The sequence below is a fragment of the Sturnus vulgaris genome, chromosome 2 (assembly GCF_052056855.1).
Source record: "Sturnus vulgaris isolate bStuVul1 chromosome 2, bStuVul1.hap1, whole genome shotgun sequence".
Taxonomy (NCBI): domain Eukaryota; kingdom Metazoa; phylum Chordata; class Aves; order Passeriformes; family Sturnidae; genus Sturnus; species Sturnus vulgaris.
In genome coordinates this window covers 23,602,610-23,625,250 of record NC_142244.1, presented here as the reverse complement: position 1 = coordinate 23,625,250, position 22,641 = coordinate 23,602,610, and the positions used below count along the sequence as shown (strand labels likewise).

Genomic DNA, 22,641 nt, shown 5'->3' with positions numbered 1-22,641 from the left:
CTTTCAAGTAGTTGTACTGAGTGATAAGTTTACCCCTTGAGCCTTCATTTCTCCACACTAAACAATCCCAGTTCCCTCAGCTGCTCCTCTAGACCCTTCAGCAGCTTTGACCTTCTTTGAATACATGCCTCAATGTCTTTCCTGAATTTAGGGACCCAGAACTAGACACAGAACCCAAGGCAGCCTCACCAGTTCCAGGTACAGAGGGACAGTCACTGTCCTGCTCCTGCTGGCCACACTATTGCTGATACAGGCCAGGATGTCATTGTCCTTCTTGGCTACATGGGCACACGCTGGCTCATGTTCAGCTGCTGTCAGCCAACACCCCCAGGTCCTTTTCTGCCAGGCTGCTTTCCAGCCACTCTTCCCCCAGCCTGTAGTGCTGCCTGAGGCTGTTACAACGCAAATGTGGGACTTGGCACTTGATCTTGTTGAACTTCATGCAATTGGCCTCAGCCCATCAATCCAGCCTGTCCAGACTCCTCTGCAGAGCCTTCCTGCCCTCAAGTAGAGCAACACTCCCATCCAACTTGGTGTTATCAAAGAGGTCCCTGCTCATGGTAGGGAGGCTGGACTAGATAACCTATAAAGGTCCCTTCCAGTCCAAACTCAATGAAGAATAAGGTGTTTTGTTGCTATGCATAAAAGTCAACACACAAAACTTGCTGTTGAGGAGTGCTGCAGGTTTTTTAACAAGTAATACAGGAGATTTACCGCAAAGCACCTGAACCTAAAACCATCTGATACCAAAGAAAATGAATTCTAGGGTAAGGTTCCCTTTGTTTAGCTTCCCTGGGCACACCCATGCTCCCACCTTCAGCCTGCTTCTTGTGGCATGTGGGAGTGTGTATCTGCTTTCTCAGGCAGCATCCTGGGCCTCTGGCAGCAGCACAGAGGGAAGGCTTTCAGAAATCTGGACTGTCTGGGGCACAGGTGTTACTTGTGAAAACACAGTGACATGTCAGGACCATTTACATTTCAGAGAGATTAATACGGGACAGGAAGTCTCTCAGCCTGGCTATGACAAAAAGCTGATATCAAATTTCATAGCTGCTGGTTGCTGGGCACTAGCTCAGCAAGTCTCCATCCAGTCCCCAAGGGCTGGGTGTTTCCATTCTCTCTGTGTTCTCCATTGTTTGGCACTAATTGCCAAATGAATGTTTATTGCCTAATGACTTCTAAGTCTAGTTTATGCAATCGATCAGTTGTAGAAATGCATTTCAAAACAAATCTATTCCTTATAACAGCTGTGCTGTTTTGTGTTACATTCCCACTGATGTTTGCTCTCTGGAGGAGAAATGTGGATACAGGAAGTGTAAAAATGAATATCCTTAAAAATGTTTTCCTTTCTTTAATTTAAGAGAGTGGACCGAGCCTCTGAGTATGCTGTCTCTGAAGCTTTTTCCCTTCAAAAGTCACGGTGTCCACAGAGACCTTGGGGCTCTGTGACAAGCCTGGAAACTGCAGAATGTCTGCAAGTTCATCGTGAGCTCTGTGAGGAAGGTGAGATAAAATTCTGCTTGCCATAAGATGCCTAAAATGAACTGTTCGTGATCCAGCTTTGTGGTTCTGACCTGAACAGGCTCTTGCAAAGCTTGAGTTCACAAGAAACAGTTTATAGTAAGATGTCTTTCCTCTAATGGAGAAAGGCATAAGAAGGATCACTTGTTGGAGTTCAAGGCAGATCTTAAATGGCATACCTGAGAGAAGGATAAACTCTGTCTACTGGAGATACCAGGTCAAGACAAGGATAAGAACTGCCCTTGAAGATACCCTGTATGGTCAAAAACAAGTTAGTGTGCTGTAGGAAACCAGGTGAAATTACCTGACATATTTCTGATAGCAGATTGATTGTGGAAATGGAGTTGCTCTGTGTAAATTTCACATCTGTGAATATCAATGTGGTTTTGATTCCCATGCAAAATTTTCCTCTTAATTACCTAACTAAATATTTCTTTTCTAAAGTCTGCAGCCAAAAGTGCTTGCTGCAGTTTGAAAGTAAAGCTGTGGTAGATTTAAAAAACAAAAAGGAGGGAAATTATCACCCATCAGTGCTAGAAATATGTCTGCAGTGTAAAAAGCTGATAGGACACAGAATTTTAAAAAGTGAGCTAACCATTATTTTAAGAATGAAAAGTCAGCATTACAGAACAAGATGATGACACATCTTAAGAGCATCCACTTCAATCCAGGAAGTCAGCTTTTTCATTTGTAATCATCAAGGGCTCAACTTGGAATACACTTACCTGCTTGCAGTGCACGTCTGAATGCATTATACAGCCAATGGCTCCAGAGGAGCTGTCTTTGCTGTGGTGAAAAGCCTTCTCTTTTCCTTTGGTTGAAAGGTTTCCTTTGCTTTCCTCATACTTCTTTATTATTTTTTTATTATTTTTGTTTGCCCTTCTCTGCTAGGATTTTCTTTTTTGCAGCTGCCAATCCTTCAGAATTGTTCCTAGCTCAACTAAAATTCTTTCACCTGGAATCCATTATTACAATACTTAATGGTAGTAACTACACAAAGCCCACTTGTAAAGAAAGATATTGATAAGAGAAGTGCCAGAAGACTTTTACTCTAGTTAAGAGATCACCATAAATCCCAGTTTAAAAAGTAACCCTTCCCCAAGTGGCAAGTTGTTTTTCATTCTTCTTTCTATTATCAGATATATTTCCCTGTTCCTGATCTGGCTGTAGAGATTATGAAAGAGAATAAAAGTGATTTGAAGGACAACAAACATTAGATTTATGTTTTCTTCAAAACACTCACCGTTTTCAAACAAAGTTTGAAAAAGGCTTTATTGCCTTAAAAATACTGGAAGCATCTTCACTTTGTCTTAGAAGTAGGTATTTGGAGCAGCTGCTTGTTCCTGTCCATTGACTGTGTGTCTTACGCTGTGTAATGACTCCTGCTGGAGTGGCTGCTGAGATCCTGGCTCTTTGTCCATCTTCACTGCATGGATGGCTGAGGATGGCTCTCCTTCCCGTGGGGCTGCTTCTGATGCCTTGCAGTTTACAGCCCTGTGTCCTGCTTCAGGAGCAGGTTGGCCACCCATGCATCAAAGCCAGCTGGTTTGTCGAGACAGCAGACACATGAGTTGACCTTGCTTTTGAGAAGAAACTCTTGAAAAAGGATTTTTTTCATTTTTCCACAGAAGAACAGAGATGCAAACAGTCCATTGGACTTCACACCCAGTTGTTCATTAGGAATTTGAGCTCACTGAGGAGTACCATATCCATCATGGGTACATTCCTGTAGCTGCAGTCTTAACCCTGAGTCCCAGGTGAAGTTTGCCACCTGATAGATTTGTAATTAGACTCACCAGTTGTTTCTGTGGTACTTGCAAAGGGTTAACCTGTCCACATGGAACAGAAGTTTGCCCAAACAGTGGTTCTTTTGAATTTAGCATATGACAGCCCTGGCTGTACATGTGGAAACCATCTGCAAGTGCAGTGGTAAAACAAATGAAAGCCATATAAATTATGAACTACTTCATGTGAATCCCATCTCCTTGATAAAAGCTAAAAAATAATCAGAAATTATCTAAATGCCTGCAGAGTCATAGTAAAAATGAGGTGGAGAAGAATTAATTTCTGATATACCCAACAGGGAAAAAGTTTGCCACCTTCTCTTTCTGTTCTTTTACAGATCAAGAAGATAAGAACAGAACTATTAGCTTTATTCCATTTTCTGTTGCAGATCAGGTTTCAGTCATTCCTAGCACGTGATATAACTATCCCAGACTATTATTAGTTTACACTGAGCCATATCGTTTTTTTAAGCTAGTGAAATCATCAATCCCTTTCTTCATGGTAGCCCAGGAGCTGCTCAGTAACTGGATGAAGTCCCAACTGCAACTGGAGCTGAGTGATGGAGAAGAGGAAGTTGACTCTGTCCTTCAGAAAGAGCCTTCTGCAGCCCCTCCGAAGTATGAGCACTTTGATGGTGAGAATACTGCAAGTATGAGCTCTGGTTTCCTCACTGAGGCTGTGCTAGGGAAGGAGGTCAGGCCTTATGGTTTGTCAGACTGAAAGGTAACAGTTGTTTTGAGGCCAGGACGGTGAACTCAGTAGAAATAAGATTAAATGTGATGATTTTTGTCCCCCAGATCTTACAGCATCTTGCTGTAGGGCTGCATAAATGCACCTCATAAACATTCAATGTCTCCCTTTGTAAGAGAGAACCTTTTTTTCTTTTGTGAACAGGTATTTTTCAGGCCTGTCAAATTTATACAGCCATTTGAGATGCTCAGAGGCATGACAGTAAAAAGTGGATGAAACATTGTTACTGCTCTAGCATGTTCAGTGGGAGACTGATTAAGACTCTGGGGATAAGTAGAGTGCAGTCAGTGTGTCCATGTTCATCAGAAATGCATTCACAGTCTGGGGAAGTGATCCCTTTAATTGTATTAGGCTTTGTGATCTGAGACAGAGGGGTTTATTCGTTTCAGACTAGCCTGAGATAATCTGAATTTCTCATTTCAGACTTGTGCAGCTATCTGGAATGTGAAATGGAAAGTTCCTCTGTCCAGAAATACCTCCAGCATCTTTTGCAGAGTGAAGCTGTGAACTGTGGGATAATGAAACACTTCAGACTTGAAGAGATCAAGGAAAAAAAAAAACTTGAAGATCCACGAATAATCATGGAGCTCAGACACAAGCAGGTGAGCAGGCAAGACAGCTCAGTTAAAAGGAATAAGGTGGAGGATTATAGGATTAGAGTAAATGCTCGGTGATACCTCCCCAGTATTTCCTTAGAGCCTGTAATAATCTCTGATTTAGAAGCAACTACCCAAAGATACTCTCCCACAGTTCAGCTGAAACTTTACTGCATTTCCATATGCACATCCACTATTCAGCAGTAGCTTGCACAGTCAGCTTTCACTAAAACTCTTCAGGTTTTCCCCCTTTTTCTGAAGACTGACAGGAAGAGCTGCCACAGCAGTCAGTTCTGAGTTTGCTCCCATTAAGGAATATTGATTCAATTTCAGCCTTTTACATGGAGCGTTTTGCTGGTCAAGAGTACAATCTCTCCAGTCAGTCCCTGCTACAGATAGGGTTTCTTGCTGTGAAAGGTGGATTGTGACCCACCCTGGCAGTGTACAGTGAACTTCAGATTCTTCAGCCTTTGGTATTTGCTTTGACTTTTGCCAATTTTCTCCTGCCCAGGTGAAAGAAAACCGAATGAGGCATCAGAAGGCTTTAGAGCTTAAGAGACAAGAAGAGTCCCTGAAGAAAGCAATTCTGTCTGAGTCCAGGCTCCAAGCACAGGAGGAGGACAGAAGGAAGGCCTTGCAAGCTAAGAAGGAGGAGGAGGAGATCCAGAGGGAAATAGTGAAGCTGCGAAAGGAAATGGCTAAGAAGAAGCACACCACGGCAAAAGTTTGGAGAATGTAAGGAAGGGTGTGGGGGTGTGGAGAGATGAAAACCACTTATAAGGTCCTTTTGTTAAATACAAGAGTGGTGGTGATCCCTAACAAAACAGCTGTTATTGACTTTGAACTCTCCCAAAACCTTTTAGTCCTCTATTACCAACATTAGTGGCAGAGTTTTTCATTAATGGAAAGGTGGGCTAAGAATAGTGTTATCCTCCCCTCAGCCATTACAGTATGTGCACTGAATCACAAAGTAGCAGTGTGTTTGCACCACTGAGCATTCTCTCCATCAACTCTGTGGCTACATCCAGCCTTGTTAGCATCTAATGCCACATGAAAGCCAGGACACAGAAAAAAATAAAAGAAAAAACGTCTGTATTGAAAGTCTAGCACTTGCAATACTTTTTCTACTATGAGAGAATAAAGAGCATTCTTGGCTGAGAATTCTGCAGACATCAGTTTTCTTCTGCTGAGCTTGAGCAGAGATGTCACTTATAGGGATCCCTGAGATCCTAAATCTCAGTCCTTTAATGAAATATTTACTGAAATAATTTACTATTTTCTTCTGCCTTCTGTGTTTAGGAAATGCACCGGACTGTTTAATCTCTGGGACCTCAAACTATTACAGAGGTGGTTTTTAAGAGGACAGGTTAAAATAATCAGCAAATTCCTAAAGCTGTAAAGGTGGCTCTCTTACAATTGGCCAAAAAGAGAAGGTATTAGATTGTATATCATGGTGTTAGATCTGTGTATTTGTTCACTTTGCAGGGAGGGGAAGAGACAAGAAAAAACTCAGAAGCCATCAATGTGGGAGGTGTCTGCTGTGTCACCACCCCTGATCCTGAAGAGAGAAGAGCAAGGAGAGGAGAAACAAAGAAAGACTCAGGAGTTGCTGCACAGGATTCACACCAGTAAGCAGAGAGTGAGCATCACCTTTCTTTTTCTGAGACTCTGAGATACCTGTGCCTCAAGTGTATTCAGTGGGACATTTCACTTAGAATTGTGGAAAAGACATGACTCTCCAGACAGATGAGACTATAAAGGCTTCTGCAATCAAGAAATAAGGAGATGTGCAGAGGAGGAAGCAGAGTGAGATTTGTTTTCCCACAAGGAAGGAAATAAAAAGGGAAAGTGGCAGAAAAAAAAGCCTGAGAAGCCCTTATTGTGAGCATGGGAAGGCATTTTAAAGATTGCCTTGCACACTCTGGTTCAGGAACAGGGAGAAGAAAGAGGAATACTGCAGCCTGGGATAAATTTTGAGCTATGGCTCTGAGAATTGATGCATGCAAGCACATCCACAGTAACAGGTTCCTCAAGGATCCCTTTCCCCTTGGGTGCAGTAGGATATTCTGTATTACTGCAACAATTCTTTTGAGGCAAAAAAACTTTAATAATTCCTAGTAGGAAACTCTTTGTTTCACCTTCATTATACTAGTACCATGGTCAGCTCTGGGTTAAATGTGTATCAAATACTTGCAACTAAAGAGTGATCTTTTAGTACTGAGTAATTTTATGTGGGCAGTCTCAGCAAAGGAAATCAATTTCCTGAGTGCAGGTATGAATACCATCCATCACATAATGTTTTAAATTAATAGAGCAGTCATCATCGTTGATGTCTATATATCTACATCTAGGGATTTTTTCAGCAGAAGAGATTTTATGGTGATTCTCCTCACAGCTCAATCCATCTGCCCATCTGCTGGATTTGGGCTTGGCTGCTGTTTAGCAGTACATAACCTCTCTCCAACAGTCTAAGCTGTGAACATAAGCCTGAATGAAACCACAGAACAATTCAGGACTGGCATAATGTGAGAAGACACAGCTTGGCTGAGCTAAGCAATAGTGACATTTTGATTACTTTCCTAAAGCAGAAAGAAATAGCTAATGCATTGCCTTTTTGTAAGTCTCCATTTGAAGATTTCAGTGAGAGAGGAATGCAATTAACACAAGGCACTATGACAAAAGGGGAACAGCAGAGTCCTGTAAGTTGACCCACTTGGAGGATCAAAATGAACAGTGTCTGCAGTGACAGGGCTAGAATTATGGGATAGATTAGATAGCAATTGCTGCTCTGTACAATGTAAATTGTAAATCGCTCCCAAAGGCAGCGAGTCTAATTACACAATAGGGGAAAGGTTTGGCTTCCTGCTGGAACGAGAATGAGCTGAGGCTGTGTCATAAATTCAGTCTAGGAAGTGTCTTGATTTTTGTCTAAGTTAAAAAAAAATTTAAAAAGCAGCAGTTATTCACGGATGTGTTCTTACCTGTAGCATCTTAGACATTTTCTAGATTTAAAAATATTTTCCCTCTCTCTAGAAATTGTATGTTCCTCACCCATTTAATTCCTTTATACTTGGTGAACTAAGTGCATTTCACTCCAAAGCACAGAGCCCCTTGATATGATGTCTCTTTCTAGACCCTTTCTGCTTTTTGTAGAAGACTTGCATGTTCTGCAACAGTTTTTTTTCAATCCTCAAGATAGTTGTTGAAAACGAGGATTCTGAAAAGAATCTCAAAAAGGAAAGCCAGAGTAGGCAAAGGGTAGAGAGGATCAGTATTTGTGTGACAGGCTGTATCTTGCTCATTGGTTTTCTGAAACTCTCCCGTGCAGTGCTTGCAACAACATTTCTCTGCTTGGCTGAAAGTCATTCTGGAGCACAGAATTAAAATAGGAAAAGCCAGAGCCCTTGCTGACTGGAGATGCCAACTGAAGGCCCTACGAGCTTGGAGAAACTATACTTGGGCCCAGAAAGTAGAGCAGGAAACACAGCAATTGGAAGTTCATCTCCAAGATCAAAACAGGTAGTGACCCTTTACTGTTGAATTCCTCCTACTGCAGCCGTACTTGGGCAGAGCAGTGATCAGGGACTGTAAAAGGAGCTTGGCAGTTATCCAGCAGAAGGGAAATAGTAGGTTTTTGAGAAAATTGCTACACTGCCTGCAGTCTGCCAGAGGTGTTGTGGCATAGATGAAAAGGAGGACAAATATAAACAAGAGATTTAACACTTTGCAACAAGCCTGTGTCTCAATCTCTGTAGGTATCTTTCCTAAAAAACTCACCCTGGCTTGGTCTGGACTCCAGAGAAAATGGGTTGCCAAATTAATTCCTGATTAATATATTTGCTGTTTCAGTAGGAGTATAGCAGAGATCATTTTGGCCAGAGCCTTTCATTAAGGAGGCTGTCGGATGAATTCCCTATCATCCAGAGAAAATACTTCCGTTCACAGGTGTCTTGCAGGCTGCAGTGGTGAGACACTGCCACTTCCCCATATGCAGCTGGCCAGGTAACACGATCTCTCTTTTGCAGCTGTCCTGCATCCCAGAGATGCCACAGGAAATTGCAAAGTGTGAACTAGTGAAACTTAATTCAGAATCCTTTCTGCCCTCCCATTCCTTGGAGGAGCTCTGTACAGCTTCAGAGGGCCTTTAGAGTTAAGCAGCAAAAAGACTCAGGAAATGATATGGCTTCATGCCTAGGCAGAAGCCTCACTCCTGCCATAACACAAATGCTTTCTCATTCAGGAAAACCCAACTGGCTGTGGAGCACAACCAGCGACACCTCCTGCGCTACTGCTTTCTGGCCTGGCAGCACTGGAGCCGAGTGGAGACAGAAAAGCAAGAGCTGCAGATGAAGAGGGAGCAGACAAAGAGAAAGATGGAACAGCTGCTGGAGGCTGTGTCACTGGGGAAAGGTGGGGACAGGCCACTGGAGGTTAACAAGCCTGGGACAGAAGTAAATCATCATCAAGAGTTACAGCAAGACGAGGTAAATCCTTCTCAGGTAGTTTTGCCTATTGGCATAGCAGTATTCTTAGAAAGTACTTACTTTATGCAGTTTGAAATTAAGAGTACATTGTCCCAGAGGAAAGCTTCTTTCCCAGGATGACCCCCAAATACCTGCCTGCAACTGTTAGGAGAGACGTCTAAAAATCGGAGGCAAATGTGAAGGACAACGGATGAGTTTTAAAAATAATCACTAGTGCTGCCAAAGAACAACCCTTCATGTACTCTTGAGTCGCAATGAGCATCCCACCCCCAGATCACTTTTACTGGGAGATTAGTTACATCTTTGATGCCAGCTTAGACTTAAAAAGAATAATTTGACTACATGACAAGAGATATTTTTCATGCCAGTGCAGCTTTCCTGCTTCTAACTATGGGGAAGAAAAAAGGTTGTCACTGGCTGTTTCAGGATAATGCATATCACAGGAAGGTAAGAGAGGAGAATCAGAGGTTGCTTCCTTAAACTGTCATTTGTCAGGTTGGATTCCCACCTTCCCTTCGGTCTATAAAAAGCTGTACCAAATCAGTGCCCTAATGTTAGTATTAGAGCTCACACACACATATTACAGGTCAGGCTTTCCGTTTGCTTAAGTGTAAGCAAATGTTGATTTCTTTCAGTGCTTATACTGTCTTAGTAGGCCCATGTTTTTCTTCTGCTGCACTGGTAAAATTTGTGCTCAAGGAATAGGGCGAAATTTGGTGTTTGACCTAGGAATCAGAAAGCAGACCTTATAGCCAATGCCTCTTCAGAGAATGACCATGTGTCACAAAGGTGCAGCCTCATTCCCTGCTGTTTTGTGGTGACATTTATCAACGCTGGAAAAGAGGGAGCAGTACCTTCTTCATCTAAAAGGGCACTGTTCAGTAGATTAGCTATGTAGATCACTTCAACAACTGTTTTTAGTTTTATTCTCCCTCTGAGCACTGAACAGGGACAACACAGTCCAAAAGAGTGTGCTAATCCCTGAGAAATGAGATGTCCTAAGACATGCTCCTTAACAAAATAGTCATGATGCATTCCTGCCAAAGCTCTTACTTAATAAGGATTTCTTCCTTCTGGTGAAATGGCACTCAGCTTCTTAAGAGTTCTTTTCCACAGCCTCCATTTTGTGCATAATGGGGCCCCTCTGGCCTGACTGGATAAAGATTGCATAGCTGAGATTACCCTACTTCTCAGGCATCTCACTAGATTTACATTAAAAAAAAAAAGCTATGCAGGAAGGGCAGAAGAGTGCTTGGTTTTAATCAATGCCAAATTTTCTTAATTTCTTTTTGTTTCTCCCCTAGCCAACTGAAACTTGCTTCATACAGAAAGAGCCTGGTCAGACCAGAGACCAGCCTTGTTGGGATGTTGTTCATACATCTCATTTCTGCAGAAAACCCAAATTTGCCTGGGAGATTACCATTAAACATGCAGCCCTGAGTGCCCAGGACCAGGCTATGTACAGGAATCAGATAGCCACAGTCCTCCAGCAGTTTCAGGCACTCAATCCAGACATATCTCCTGCTTATGGTAATCGTTTTGAGCACCGTCACGCCTTCCAGCAACGTGTGATTGAGGAGCAGAGGCAGCAGCTTCAGAAACAGCAAGAGCTGATCCTTAAACTGCAGGAAAATCAGAAGATGAGCAGAGATAAAGAAGAGGCAGCACAAGCTATGGCTGTAACCCAGACGTTTAACAATTCTGTTTCTCAAACCAGGAAGGAAAATCAATCCAGATGCAAGAATACAATACCTTTGAGGTATATGCCCTCAATAAAGCAGGGTCAGTTAGTCATCATGTCTCATTCCCACTCGAGTTGAGCCAGAATTTACCAGGCACATTTCAGTCATACTTTTCAGTTGTGACTTAGCCTTAACGGAAGTATCAGACCAGGCCATAGTTCTCTCTTCTTCTCCCTCCCTGCACTGGCTCACCATCAGGTGATCCATGCAGGATCCACTTAGAAACAGCAACACCAGTGTCACCCACAGTAGCAGAAAGGGTCTATTTAGTTATGAAAAAAAAAAGGAACATCATCCTCTGTATTTCAGACCATGCAGGAGCCCAGGAACTCAGTTCCTTTGCAAGGATGCAAAGGAGTCCCGTTTCAAGCAGAAGAAAGGTGTATCAGGGATAACGCAGCACAATGGAGAACAGAAACTACAAGGCCATAGGTAGTAGGTGTGAGACGTAGTTTGACCACATTCACTGAAAATTTCCTTATTCTTTTCTTTCATAGCCCACCTGATTCTCATGGGCCAGAAAACACAAGGGCAGCAATGCAAGGCAAGAGGCCCTCCAGCTGGCTGACCTCACCTCATCCCATACTGAAAGGTATTGTTCTAGATAGCAAACACCATTCCAGACCACTTTTCTCAACAGTTTGTATGGAAATGTCTGTCTTTGCCTCAGCTTTGCTGGTAGATGATACTGTGCAAGTCAAATTCTGCACTTTATTTCCCAGTCTGACGAGTGCTGTGAGAGGAGAGGGTGAGCTGTCTTCCTCTCCAAGTCAGGCATCTGTAAAAACTGGGACACTGCAAACCCCTCATGTCCATACTTAGTACACTGTTGTGGCAGTTACTCCTAACACCTGTGGTTGTCTCTTCTGTGACGACTCAGAGAAGCTGTACAGGGTTTTGTGCCATCAGTCTCATTCCCTTCGTTATACATCCAAGAAACACATAAACTAGTCAGTCATTTTCATCCAGCTTTGACAGAGGTGTTGAGATTTCAGAGGGAATTAAGTGCCTAGCCAAGGTTTTGTGAGACAACAGTAGCCAGGCTGGGGAAAGAACTCCAGATCCCTGCCTTTTGTAAGATATCCCCCCTTCTCTGGCCACACTGGAACACAATAAACATGCAGCATAGCCTCTTCATCAGTAAACTAGCATTAGGGTTCTATTATATCCCTAGGACAAGTTCTTCTGTATCAATGCAGGGTAGTCTGCATGAAAGGTTGTCTGGAATATAATCATTGTGATGTTTCAGCAGTTTTGGGACCAGCAGACCTTTTTGGCCATGACAGTTGGGCATTAATAGTTGTCTTTCACTACCTCTGTTCAGCTCCAATGCTACCTAGTCCAAGCCATCATTCACTCTGATTTACCTGAATTCTGCACACCTTAGAGACAGCAAGCATATTTTTCAGAGCATTCAAATACCTGTGTTTAAAGATCCCCAAAAAAAAAAATCAGTGAAGAAGTTATCACTGAGTGGTTTTTGCTTGGCAGAGAATCCTGGGACAGCTGAGAGGAGAAAATCTGAGGAAACATACAGTGGTGAAAACACTTCAATACCTCCCAGTTATTGATTGCTCTAGCCTGTGCTTTTGTTTGCAACTGCAGAGGAAGCAAGCACAGGTTCCCAACTCCTCTGCATGTTCTGTATGTAACACTTTTGCTGATGACCAGCAAGATCACTCCATTGCAATTCACCTTTCAAAAGAAGCATTAAGCAGTAGTTTTCTTACTAGTGGGACCAAGTACTGTTTGTCCCTGTGACAATCATGCTGTCATGAAATTGCTTTTAAATAAGCACTTAGAGCTTATTGGAGACCTCAGAGCAATTGCTGCTAAATCATGTGCCCTGAGCAGCAGCCCTCAGTCAGGAAAGGCAGGGAGGGACAAACCCTCTGAACACAGCTTCTTTCATAACTGAGCCTCATGGTTCTGACTGTCAACTAAGGAAGGTTGAGACAACATAATTGCCATGTCCTGAGTCATCTCACAAACTTCATAGGTTCCTTGTTTGACACTGTGGCTGCAAGGGGCAGCAGGAAGCAAGTCCATTTGTGCTGGCATTGCCAGGGCAGTGGGGCCTGGCATAGAGTGATGCATCCTTGTTCACCAAACTTCTGCAATTACACCATAGCTCATTTCCACTAAGCTTTATATCCTTTGTTTCTGTAGGGATGGAGGAGAGAGCGATTCAGCGGGCAGAACAGAAGAAGAAAATAGAAGAAGCTAAACAACAAAAAGCAGAGGAAAAATTGGTAAGGGAAGCGGAAAATGAAATAAAGTGTCTTTCACATCATTTCAGTTACAAGAAATGCTGATTTAACTCCAGAGCCAGGGACTGTAAAAATGCTTTTGATCCCAAGTAGAAGTTTTATGACGTGTGAGAAAGCAAATGTCCATCACACATCAAAAGAAGTTATGGCTGCTTTTGCAGCATCAGCCCTGCTGTATCATAGAAGGACACTTCATCTTGAAGTTACAGTTCAAGAAGCAGCCTTCCTTGCCACCCCCAACACTTTTTTCACACCTACCCCATGACTATAGCTTGTCTTTGCTGAGAATGGTAAGGGTGGAAGTGTACACAGAGATCCACTTGATGAGACGTGGCAGTGGTGGGGTTCCCCTCCTTACCTTTCCTCTCTGGTCACATGCAGCTTGAGGACATGCAGTCTCACCTAGTAAAAATCTGCATCTTTCTAGCAAATCTCTGCTGAAGAGGGAAGATACTGACAATGTTTGTATAGTTAATACACAAATTCTGTGATACACATCCAACAGAGTGCCTTCTTCAAGTCAGGGTATTAAACCCTTACTGAAAACATTGCTGGTAAATTGCATTAGGATTAGGAAGTGTGATCTTCAGTATCTGGGGAAAGAAATATTTAGGTACCTGTAATGCTGCTTTACATGTGGAAATGAAACTTGAGAGCAGAGCCTAGGGATTCAGAACTGACTTCAGTAATCAAGTTCTCAATAAATGACTTGGTGTATGGTTTACATTGTTTTAGAGGAAGAGTGGACAAATACTATAACTTAGGGCCAAGAAAAATGCATGTACATACACAGAAAAACAGATAGCTACAGATATGTATATAGGTAGTACAAAAAACAGTCCCTCCTCCCTGTCCCTTCCACAGTTCACGCTTGAGCACAGATGTATGTGAAACTTCACCTACTGAAGTTTCAGGTGCTGGTCAATATTAGAAGAATACTAGGAATGTTTAAAGATCTGTGTTCATGGAAAAGATCACATGAAACAAATTGAATCTCACCTTTCTCCATTTCAAGGCCCAGCTGAAGGCTGAAGAGGAAGCACGACAGAGGAAGGAAGCCGAGGAAAAGGAAGCACAGCGGGAAAAACGCCAGAAGGAGAGAAGGCAGCAGAAGCTGGTGACCAAATGCCTCACCTGTTTCTTCCCCTTTAGCAGGGATAGGGAAGAAGATCCATTACCCACTGGTACTCAGTCAGCAGCCAGAGTAATGTGAACTGAAGTTCTTCATTGGTAGAGCAGAGTTCCACAGCACAGCACCCACAATACAGACTCACAATCTGCCCCCTTTCTGGTAGTGTTAGGGGAAGGGCTGTCTCCCAGACATGCTATGAAGTATGTCCTGTCTGTCTCCTCAGCAAGACTACAGGTCCCAGCTGCTGGACATTCTCTGCTGAGATACAGCCACATAAGCCCCTCACAGTGACAGCATGTTCAGTCTACTTTCATTCCTTCCATTCTTGTAACCCCTCCAATGTATACAGTGACACCAGTCACAAACACATGATTCAGAAATAAACAAACCTGACAGTTACATCCAAGGGCACTTTTTCCTCCTAGAGCTAACCTAGGAATAGCTACACTTCATTATTGTTACTTGGAAATGAGTTGTCCTAATAACCCAAATACCACATTTGAAATCCTACAGGAATTCAACCTACAACTTACTGTTATACTTGGATTGAGTGTTTTAGAACATTTTACCTTCATCCCAGAGTATCAGTCAAAAGTAGTGTTATACAGTTACAAAATACCCACATCCCTCCCCTGCTGTTAGGCTAGATTAAGTGGTAGGGTCCATGCATAAATTCAGAATCATTTTTGGACATGTTTTGGACATCAAAGAAGGTTCCGCTACATCAGCACTTGTGGTAGTCACAGGTGACATGTCAGTTACTGTAACTCCAAACTGCAGTGCTGATACACAGCCCAAGGGAGTGTCCAGGAATACCATCAGCTTCCAGGAGAAGACAGTTTGCTTTAGGACACCAGTTCTACTGCATGGGGTCATGTCTGATCTGCAGTGCTAAACATGATGCAGATCCCTATTTCCTGTCAGGTCAGACCCTCCAACTCCAATATGATAATCTATTGTCATTGCTTAATATCCTCTTCATCCTGAGGGAATTAACACTACTGCTTTTTGTATTGCAGAAAGAACTGGAGAAGCAGAGGAGGTTGGAGAAAGAGCAGCAGCTCCAGAAAAAGGCTAGAGATCACTATGAGAAGGTCCTTCTCAGAAAGCTGGGAGTAGTGCCATGGAAAAGGCTGAGGGAGCAAGCCAAGGAAAACCTAGTGGTAAGCACTGAGGGTAAAGGAAATGACTGGTACCATAGGAGGATGGGGAAAAGTAAATGCAGCACTTATCAGAAGCCTTAATACGCTTTTAGGCCAGGTAGAGAGAGAAAAAGCAAAAATTCTGCCTGCATATCCTGCCTTGTATTAGTTCTTTAAATCAGCCCATCTGACATTCATCATGAAAAGCCATTAAAAACCCGCAGGGATGGCATCCTCATTTATAGCTGATTAAATAGCAAAAAAAAAAAAAAAAGTTATATGACATGTGCCTGCCAGTTCTTTTACTCCCTAGCAAAGCTTATCAGTGAGATGCCACCAAGCAACTTCAGCTGCAGGAGTTAACCCCAGCCTATCATCAGGGCTTTCACTCTCTCTTGAAGTTGCTGGTACAGAGTTGGCCATTGCTAGTGGCAGGACACTACAGGTGATAATCCAGCAATCTATTCTATCCTGGCCCTATCCTCAGTGCAGAACAGCGAGTGGCAGCTTCCAAGATCTTGATGCAGGAATATTGCTAATGAAACGTTTCTGCACATGACTGAGTCGGCATCCCTTATCAGGGAGGGACTGATAACACTCAGCTGTATCCTGAAGATCCAGCGAGAGCCCAGGGCTAAGTTGGAAAGCTTCCATTTAAAGCACTGGAACTGGAGCTAATCACAGTACTTCACCAAATGCACACAGGCCTCCAGCTGGGAAAAAGTAGATGGGCACAAGCTGTTCCGTATGTTCACCCTGCTGGTCAGCATTATGGACAGGCTTGGACTAAGCTGTTACAGGCCATTCTTCTGCCCCACTCACAATCAGTTAAACTGAGCATCTCATTCAAAAGGGTATTCTCTATAAGTGTCCTGATAGAGAGACTGGACTTGTTCCTTATGCTGACCCCTCTTTGTGGGATCCTGTAAGTTATTCCAGCTGTCAGAAATCTGGATTTGGGCAGCCCCAGAAAGCTGAGATAATTTTCTAGTGCACCCAATTTTCTGTGGCTTTATACTTAGGTAGTCACCAGTTCGGTAACCAGCTGCTGTCTCTACTGTCTTCACTTCAGGTGGCACAAAGGCACCACAGCTTGGGTCTGCAGAGGAAATGCCTGATGACTTGGCTGCAAGACGCCCAGCAGAATCTCAGGGAGAAGATGTCTTGGGCTGAGGACTTCTATTCCCATATGTTACTGAGATGGGGCTTCAGGAACTGGCTAAAGGTTGGCCTGCACCACCATGGAGAAATGATACCAAGAGAGCTGACTACTGTCACACTTTCCTGTAACCACACAGTGCCAATTCAGTCACCTCTAGCACAATCTTTGCAAAGTTATGCTGTCTCCCCCTTCCAGCAACATTATCCCTTTTTCAGAAACCTCCTTTCAGCTTCTCACTCTCCATCACTCTCTTCCACCCAGAATTTTCTCTTACACACTGCTCCTCCACCATCTACTGTCTCACCCTGCACCCTGCTGATTTTCCTCCACTCCTGTGCCCATTACTCTTCACTGCCACAGTCTCAGCACTGTTTTATTTATTGGGCCAGAGGTTGGGAGAGAAAAGAAGAAAAAAAGCCATTCTCACCTGTTTCTTTGTCCTCCTCCCCAGTACAAGGATTATCTCTCTACTCAGGAGGAGAGAGCAAGTACCTTCCACACAGTCTGCCTCATGAGGAAGTGCTTCTGGGTATGGTTTGATCATATCATGGAGGAAAAAAGGGCCTTATGGGAGAGGCTGAAGATTGCTACTGAACACAGTAACAAGTAAGTGTATGCCTTTACTAGCAGTTCTTTTTACTTTACTTTAATATACACTGTTGATCATTTTAGCTGACCTTTTGACAGGTCAGCTGCTCCCCAGGAACACATGAAACAGCTTCTATGCTGCTGATGTTTTGCTTCTGTGATATGCACAGACAGCATCAGCAGAGGTTTATGCTAAGTTCCCATGCAGCACAGAAAGGAAAGTGCAATGGCACACTTCATAGGACTTCTAAATCTGAAAAAAAGAGAATACAGTGAGAGGCTAAGTAAGGATAAGAAGCTGAAACTTTCTAAGCTGATTAGCAGATCTGGCCATGCAGCTTTTCCTTAAAGCTGCCTTAGGAAAATCTTTAAGTACAATTATAACAAGCCAAATGATTGTGTAGGAATTACATAGTATTTTTTTGTCCACAGCAGATGATTTAGTTCAAAAATACAGAGTTGATCAACTAGAAATCCTACTTAATGAGTCTTTATGCCATCATCAGCCTGACTTGGCAGCAAAAACTAGAGCAGTCAGTTGACCAATCATGACTGGAGCTGGACACACCCAGTCCACTCCTTGTCCCATAAAATGCATTCTAGCAGGAAGAAAAAGCGACTGTGATAGTTCAGCAGAAAACAGAAATCTGTTCACCTGCCTCATCATGGAAGTATGGTAGCTGCATGCAGTCATGAATAGGCTGTGCCTGTGCACAGCCCCAACAGGATCTGCAGCACCCTAGAGGAAGAATGAAATTAAATTCACCTCTTATGTGGTAAAGCAAACCTGTTCTAGCTTTCTGTGTCAGTAAGGTCTGAATAGTACGCAGTTTGACATTAACAAGGCAGCAAATTGGAGGAACCAGGGGAAAGTCAGACCCAGGAAGAAACTGGATTCATTCTACATATGACCTCCTATTAGGAACATAATCACCCGACATCATTCTTTATCTCTTTCCTCACATGCAAAAGGCAGTTCAGACCTTGCCATAACAAACTTCTTTAGACAGGACTGTGGTTCCCTACTGCCCATATGGGAACCCAGGCCAAGGGCACCTTTGATGGGGTGATTAGAATCAGGTAAGAATTGGAGCCTAGCTGCCTGCACTCCCAAGGGGTTGGTTTGGACCAAATAAGCCTGCATTTTTCCTAAAGACACTTTTTTCAGAGGCCCTGTTTATTCTTCAGAAAACTTCTTTCATCTTTAGAGTGCTAAGCAAACACCAGCTAATGAATCCTGTCAGAAGAGCAAAATTCTTGGTAGAAAGGAATAGAAACGGGCAATATGTTATTTTTCCCCAGCATGATTGACATATCAATGAAATGGTCGTAGATGCTTAACATGTGACAGCCCTGACTAGCAGCAGAAAGGACAAATCCTCAAGATCTGAATTCCCCCTTTGAACAGAAGTTCTCTTTTGATTGCCTGTTATGTCATGTACACATCTGCACGTTGTCACGTTGTTCCTTGTGTTCCTAATTTCTTTTAGGAGACTTACACTGAACGCATTCAAGGCATGGAAGCAGTACCCATTACTGATGAAAAAGGAAAGGGAAAGAGAAGAAAGAAGAAACCAGCTACGCAGGAGAGTAGCTGAAATTCTCCCCAACTTCCAAACAAGACAGGAGAGAGTCAGATGAGATGGGAAGGAGACAAGACCTGTTCAGTGCTATCTCCTTGCTGACTGAAACAAGTACAGGGGGAAGGCTTACCAAGTGCAGAGGGTCTTAAGTCAAAGGGAGCTCCCTGTGGTCACTATTGTAAACACAGCATAGATGGAAGCTTATCTGACAGTTTCACATTGCACTTTATGGAGTCGTTCCCCTCAAGCCTCTGTTGTGGTGTCTTGGCTGTTGGCTATGAAGCCCAGATAACCAAAGCTTAGCATAGGGTGTGTTTGAGGCCAAGGCCATTTTCACATGCAGAGCTGCAGCAAGGACATGAATCCTTCTCCATCCAAGGAAGCACAGAACTGAACTGCACCTCTTTTGCCTAAGCAGGAACCTGGTGCTTTTTCTCTGTAGAGTGACAGCTTGTCCAGAAGGCAGACAGACCTGACAGTCAGCTGACCCCTAACCACTGCTGTGAACTTGGCCACCCAGAGCACAGTGTCTAGCTAACTCTGCCAGGAGAATTTGGATGGGAGGAGGAAAGGGAAGAGCTGTTAATGCAAACAATATTTGCTAATGATCCAGATCCCATCATTGCATATGAAAAGTCTAAAACCTGGGTTCTTTTGCAAGGGGCTGCCTTGTTTGCAGTACTGGCCAGTTCACAAGCACAGTGATCCCAAGTTTATTAGCCTCAATTGTCATATAAACACTTCCCAAGCTGTTTAATATTTCAGAGTATATCATGCAAGTCTGTCTGGGCTGTTTCACTTGATCCAGTACTTCAAAGAAAAAGAGACAAAACACCGAGAAAAAGGCAGATTGTAGCTTTTACAGAAGCTAAAGCTGGCATGATTAAAAAAGTTTCATACTACTGTTTAACCTTAACCCACAGCATAATGCAGACAGGGTAATGCTGATCAGATACACTATGTCTTAGCAACAACATAAGGCAGGAAGCTGGAATCACTTCCCTCTCACAGCCAGATAGGCAAAGCTCTCCAAAAGCATTTGGCAGTAGAGGAAGTACTTGAGTAACACCAGAAAGACAACAGTTTACTGTTATCTTTTAACAGACATTAGAAAAAACCATATATGCACTGAAAGTTTCCAATAAACCCAAATCTGAAACAAATACAACTGAGCTGTTGGTGAAGATTGTGTCAAGCTACCTGAATAGCACTGGACAGAAGGTCAGAGCCAGGGACCTAGACCAGCACTATGCTGCAGACAAAGTGGCATAGAACAGGGTGGGTGCCCAAGCATAGCAGCACGCTCCAGAGCTTTAGCATCAGGAACTTGTCCACACGAAGACAGGGATGTGGCCAGGAAAAGGACCCTGCCCACAAAGCCAGGCTGTCAAGCAAGTTGTTGGTGCAGGTCTGAAGACAGCTGTCACTCCCAAGTACCTTCCAGAGCCATCCTCTGCAACACCTGAACATTCCCCATCTCCCAAAGGCTCGGTATAGACCTGACCAGCAGCAGGTCAGCCGATCACATTCTCCAAGCACAGGGAGCTGAAGGTGTCTGCGTGGAGTGTGGGCGAGCTCAGACCATCTGGCTGCATTAAGAGGCAGATTGTGAGAGGAAGCACAAGCTGGGAGAGGCTGGATAACTCGTGTTGTGGGGAAGAGCAGAGAGTGTTTTTTGCAGAGGACTGAACCAAACAGGCAGGGAGGAGCAGAGCTGGTGCTGAGCTCCCAAAGTAATGTCCCAGTGCAGCCAGCAGCCACATTGGTGCTAAAAGCAATCCACTTGCTCTTAAGACATTCTTCCCCACTAGAAGTCTCTGCCATGTAGTGCCCAACGAGCTCCTGGAATTCCTGAACCAGCCCTTATACTCCCATTTTTCTGCTAGAATTTTTCTCCCTACTGGGGCTTGACAATGGACACAGCAAGGAAGGTCTCTGGCCCACCCTCTACCTGGATTTACAGCCTAAGAACAATAGTAACCTGGAGGACAAAAGGTGAAAAAGAGAAGGCATCTCCATCTGGAGAGAAGGCAGCATTCCAGCCAGCCAGAGACAGAACATGCTGCAGCTGTAAGAGGAGGAACAGGAATTTGTAGCAGTAGAGTGTATGTACCCACATACAGCCTGGAATTGACCCTAATAACAGGCTGGTTATGTATTGAATGTGCATCTTGCACAGCTAAAAAGGTGTCTCAAACCACTGGCTACTCAGGGGTGTATCCACTTTATTAAACTGGAGATTTTTTTCCCCAGCAGTGCACATTTTGTCCTCAAAGCCCACAGCTCCCACTCATCTCAGTGCCCACTCACCATCTATGAAAATAATGCTGCTTATGTGAAGCTTCGTTTCATCCAAAGAACTTGAAGTACAGTCAACACTTTGGAAACTGTCCTTTACCTCCAATACTCTCACTTTCCAGGGTTTCCTTCTATTCCTAGTTGCTTTGAAAGGTTGGACAGTTGCAGCAGCAGGAAGCCAAAAGAAGATCCAGGAGCTGTGCTTTGACAGCCCTGGTCTACTGCCAATGCAAGCATGGAAGTGAAGCTCAGCTAGATCCAGCTGAGGGATAGGGAAGATGTTCAGGGATCAGGCAAATTCAGACTGAACATGGTCTAAATCAAAAGGGAGATGAGAAGCCCCTTGACTTCCCTATTGATCCACACTTGGCTGAAACAACTCATCCCTCCTTGGCAGAAGCAAGGCCATGCCAGATGATGTACAGGATACCTCTAAATCCCTGACACGATGTTTTGGTGTTTTGCAAATTTAGGCTCCCACAGGAGGGTGATGTGAGAGAGCTTGTCAGACCAAGGAAACAGCTTCAGCCTGCAGCTGTACCAGAGCATTCCTCCTGCTCCAACACTTGGCTAGATGCAGATGTCAATGCTTTAATCCTGGTCATCAGCCCACACTCACAGCTCAGGCACACTCCTGCCTGTCAGCTTCTTGCTTTTCTTAGCAAGAGAGGGAGGTGGCTGCACAGCCAGGCTTTCGTTCTCCTGCACAGGGGTGGGGGGAAGACTTTTACTGCAGTACAACAGCAAATACCTTGAAGTGATTTCAAACTCCCCACCCTCTACCGACACCCCTGCCCTACAGAGTTCTTACACAGTTTCCCAAAAACCTTAACCACAGAAATACCATCTTCTCATTAAATCTATACACCAGTCACTTCCAAGTCCCCCAGGTCCTGCACAAGCTGTGTGAAAAGTGAAAGAGTGCCTGAAATATTAAACAATTTCCTCTGCTCCCCCTAGGCAGGGAGAGACAATAGTTAGCCTGGGAGGGGTCCATGGTCCCCTGCAGTGTGATCCACAGCCCACATCTTTGCAGACCTGTTATCCCACTCTGTGTACCTACCCCAGCAGTGCAGTTTGGCCTTCCCAGCACAGGAGCTCCACTCCAGGCTCTGCAAGGCCAGCACAGCAAGTCACAACAGGGGAAAAAATAAAAGCTAGGGAGAGACAGAAGTTTCTTGTGTCCCCATCAACAGCACTGGAGTTAATAAAGCTGGTCATGCTTAGGTGCCCAAGTCTGACACACTTCTGGAAACACCAGTCTCACCCAACTAAAACCCTGCTGGAAGGTCCTTGTTATCAGCAGTGCAAATTTATCTTCAAACAGGAACAGCTGAACAGCAGACAGAAGTACCACTAGGCAAATCAAAGCAGAGCTCTGGAACAATTAAAGGCACCTGTGATTCTATTCATTGAAAGTTACCTTGCCTTTCAGTAGCTGTCCCAAGATACCAATAGAATTAAAGGCTACATCTCTTCCCACTATCTACAAGGAGAATATCTATGTCATTTCCAAATATGGCTTAGAAAAGGGTTTAAAGCAAGAGATTGATCCATTTTGGGGTTATGGGTGTATTATATGGGCATG

General features: G+C 43.7%; 1 protein-coding gene across 3 annotated transcripts; it reads left to right on the top strand.

Moving 5' to 3' along the window:
• The first annotated feature begins 1,363 nt into the window (after nt 1-1,363).
• CCDC191 (coiled-coil domain containing 191) lies at nt 1,364-19,923 on the top strand. 3 transcript variants are annotated; one of them, XM_088158921.1, is made up of 15 exons: nt 1,364-1,503; nt 3,812-3,923; nt 4,480-4,658; nt 5,164-5,387; nt 6,138-6,291; nt 7,981-8,171; nt 8,893-9,136; nt 10,441-10,895; nt 11,376-11,470; nt 13,048-13,130; nt 14,164-14,265; nt 15,300-15,443; nt 16,495-16,647; nt 17,036-17,190; nt 18,663-19,923. In XM_088158921.1, the coding sequence occupies exons 2-15, from the start codon at nt 3,866-3,868 to the stop codon at nt 18,811-18,813; spliced, it is 2,388 nt and encodes a 795-aa protein (XP_088015047.1). In that variant the 5' UTR covers nt 1,364-1,503; nt 3,812-3,865; the 3' UTR covers nt 18,814-19,923. The 3 variants fall into 3 exon arrangements, with proteins under 3 accessions (XP_088015047.1, XP_088015048.1, XP_088015046.1); XM_088158922.1 differs by having other exon boundaries at nt 1,399-1,503; nt 3,817-3,923; XM_088158920.1 differs by having other exon boundaries at nt 1,400-1,503; nt 3,817-3,940.
• The last annotated feature ends 2,718 nt before the right edge of the window (nt 19,924-22,641 follow it).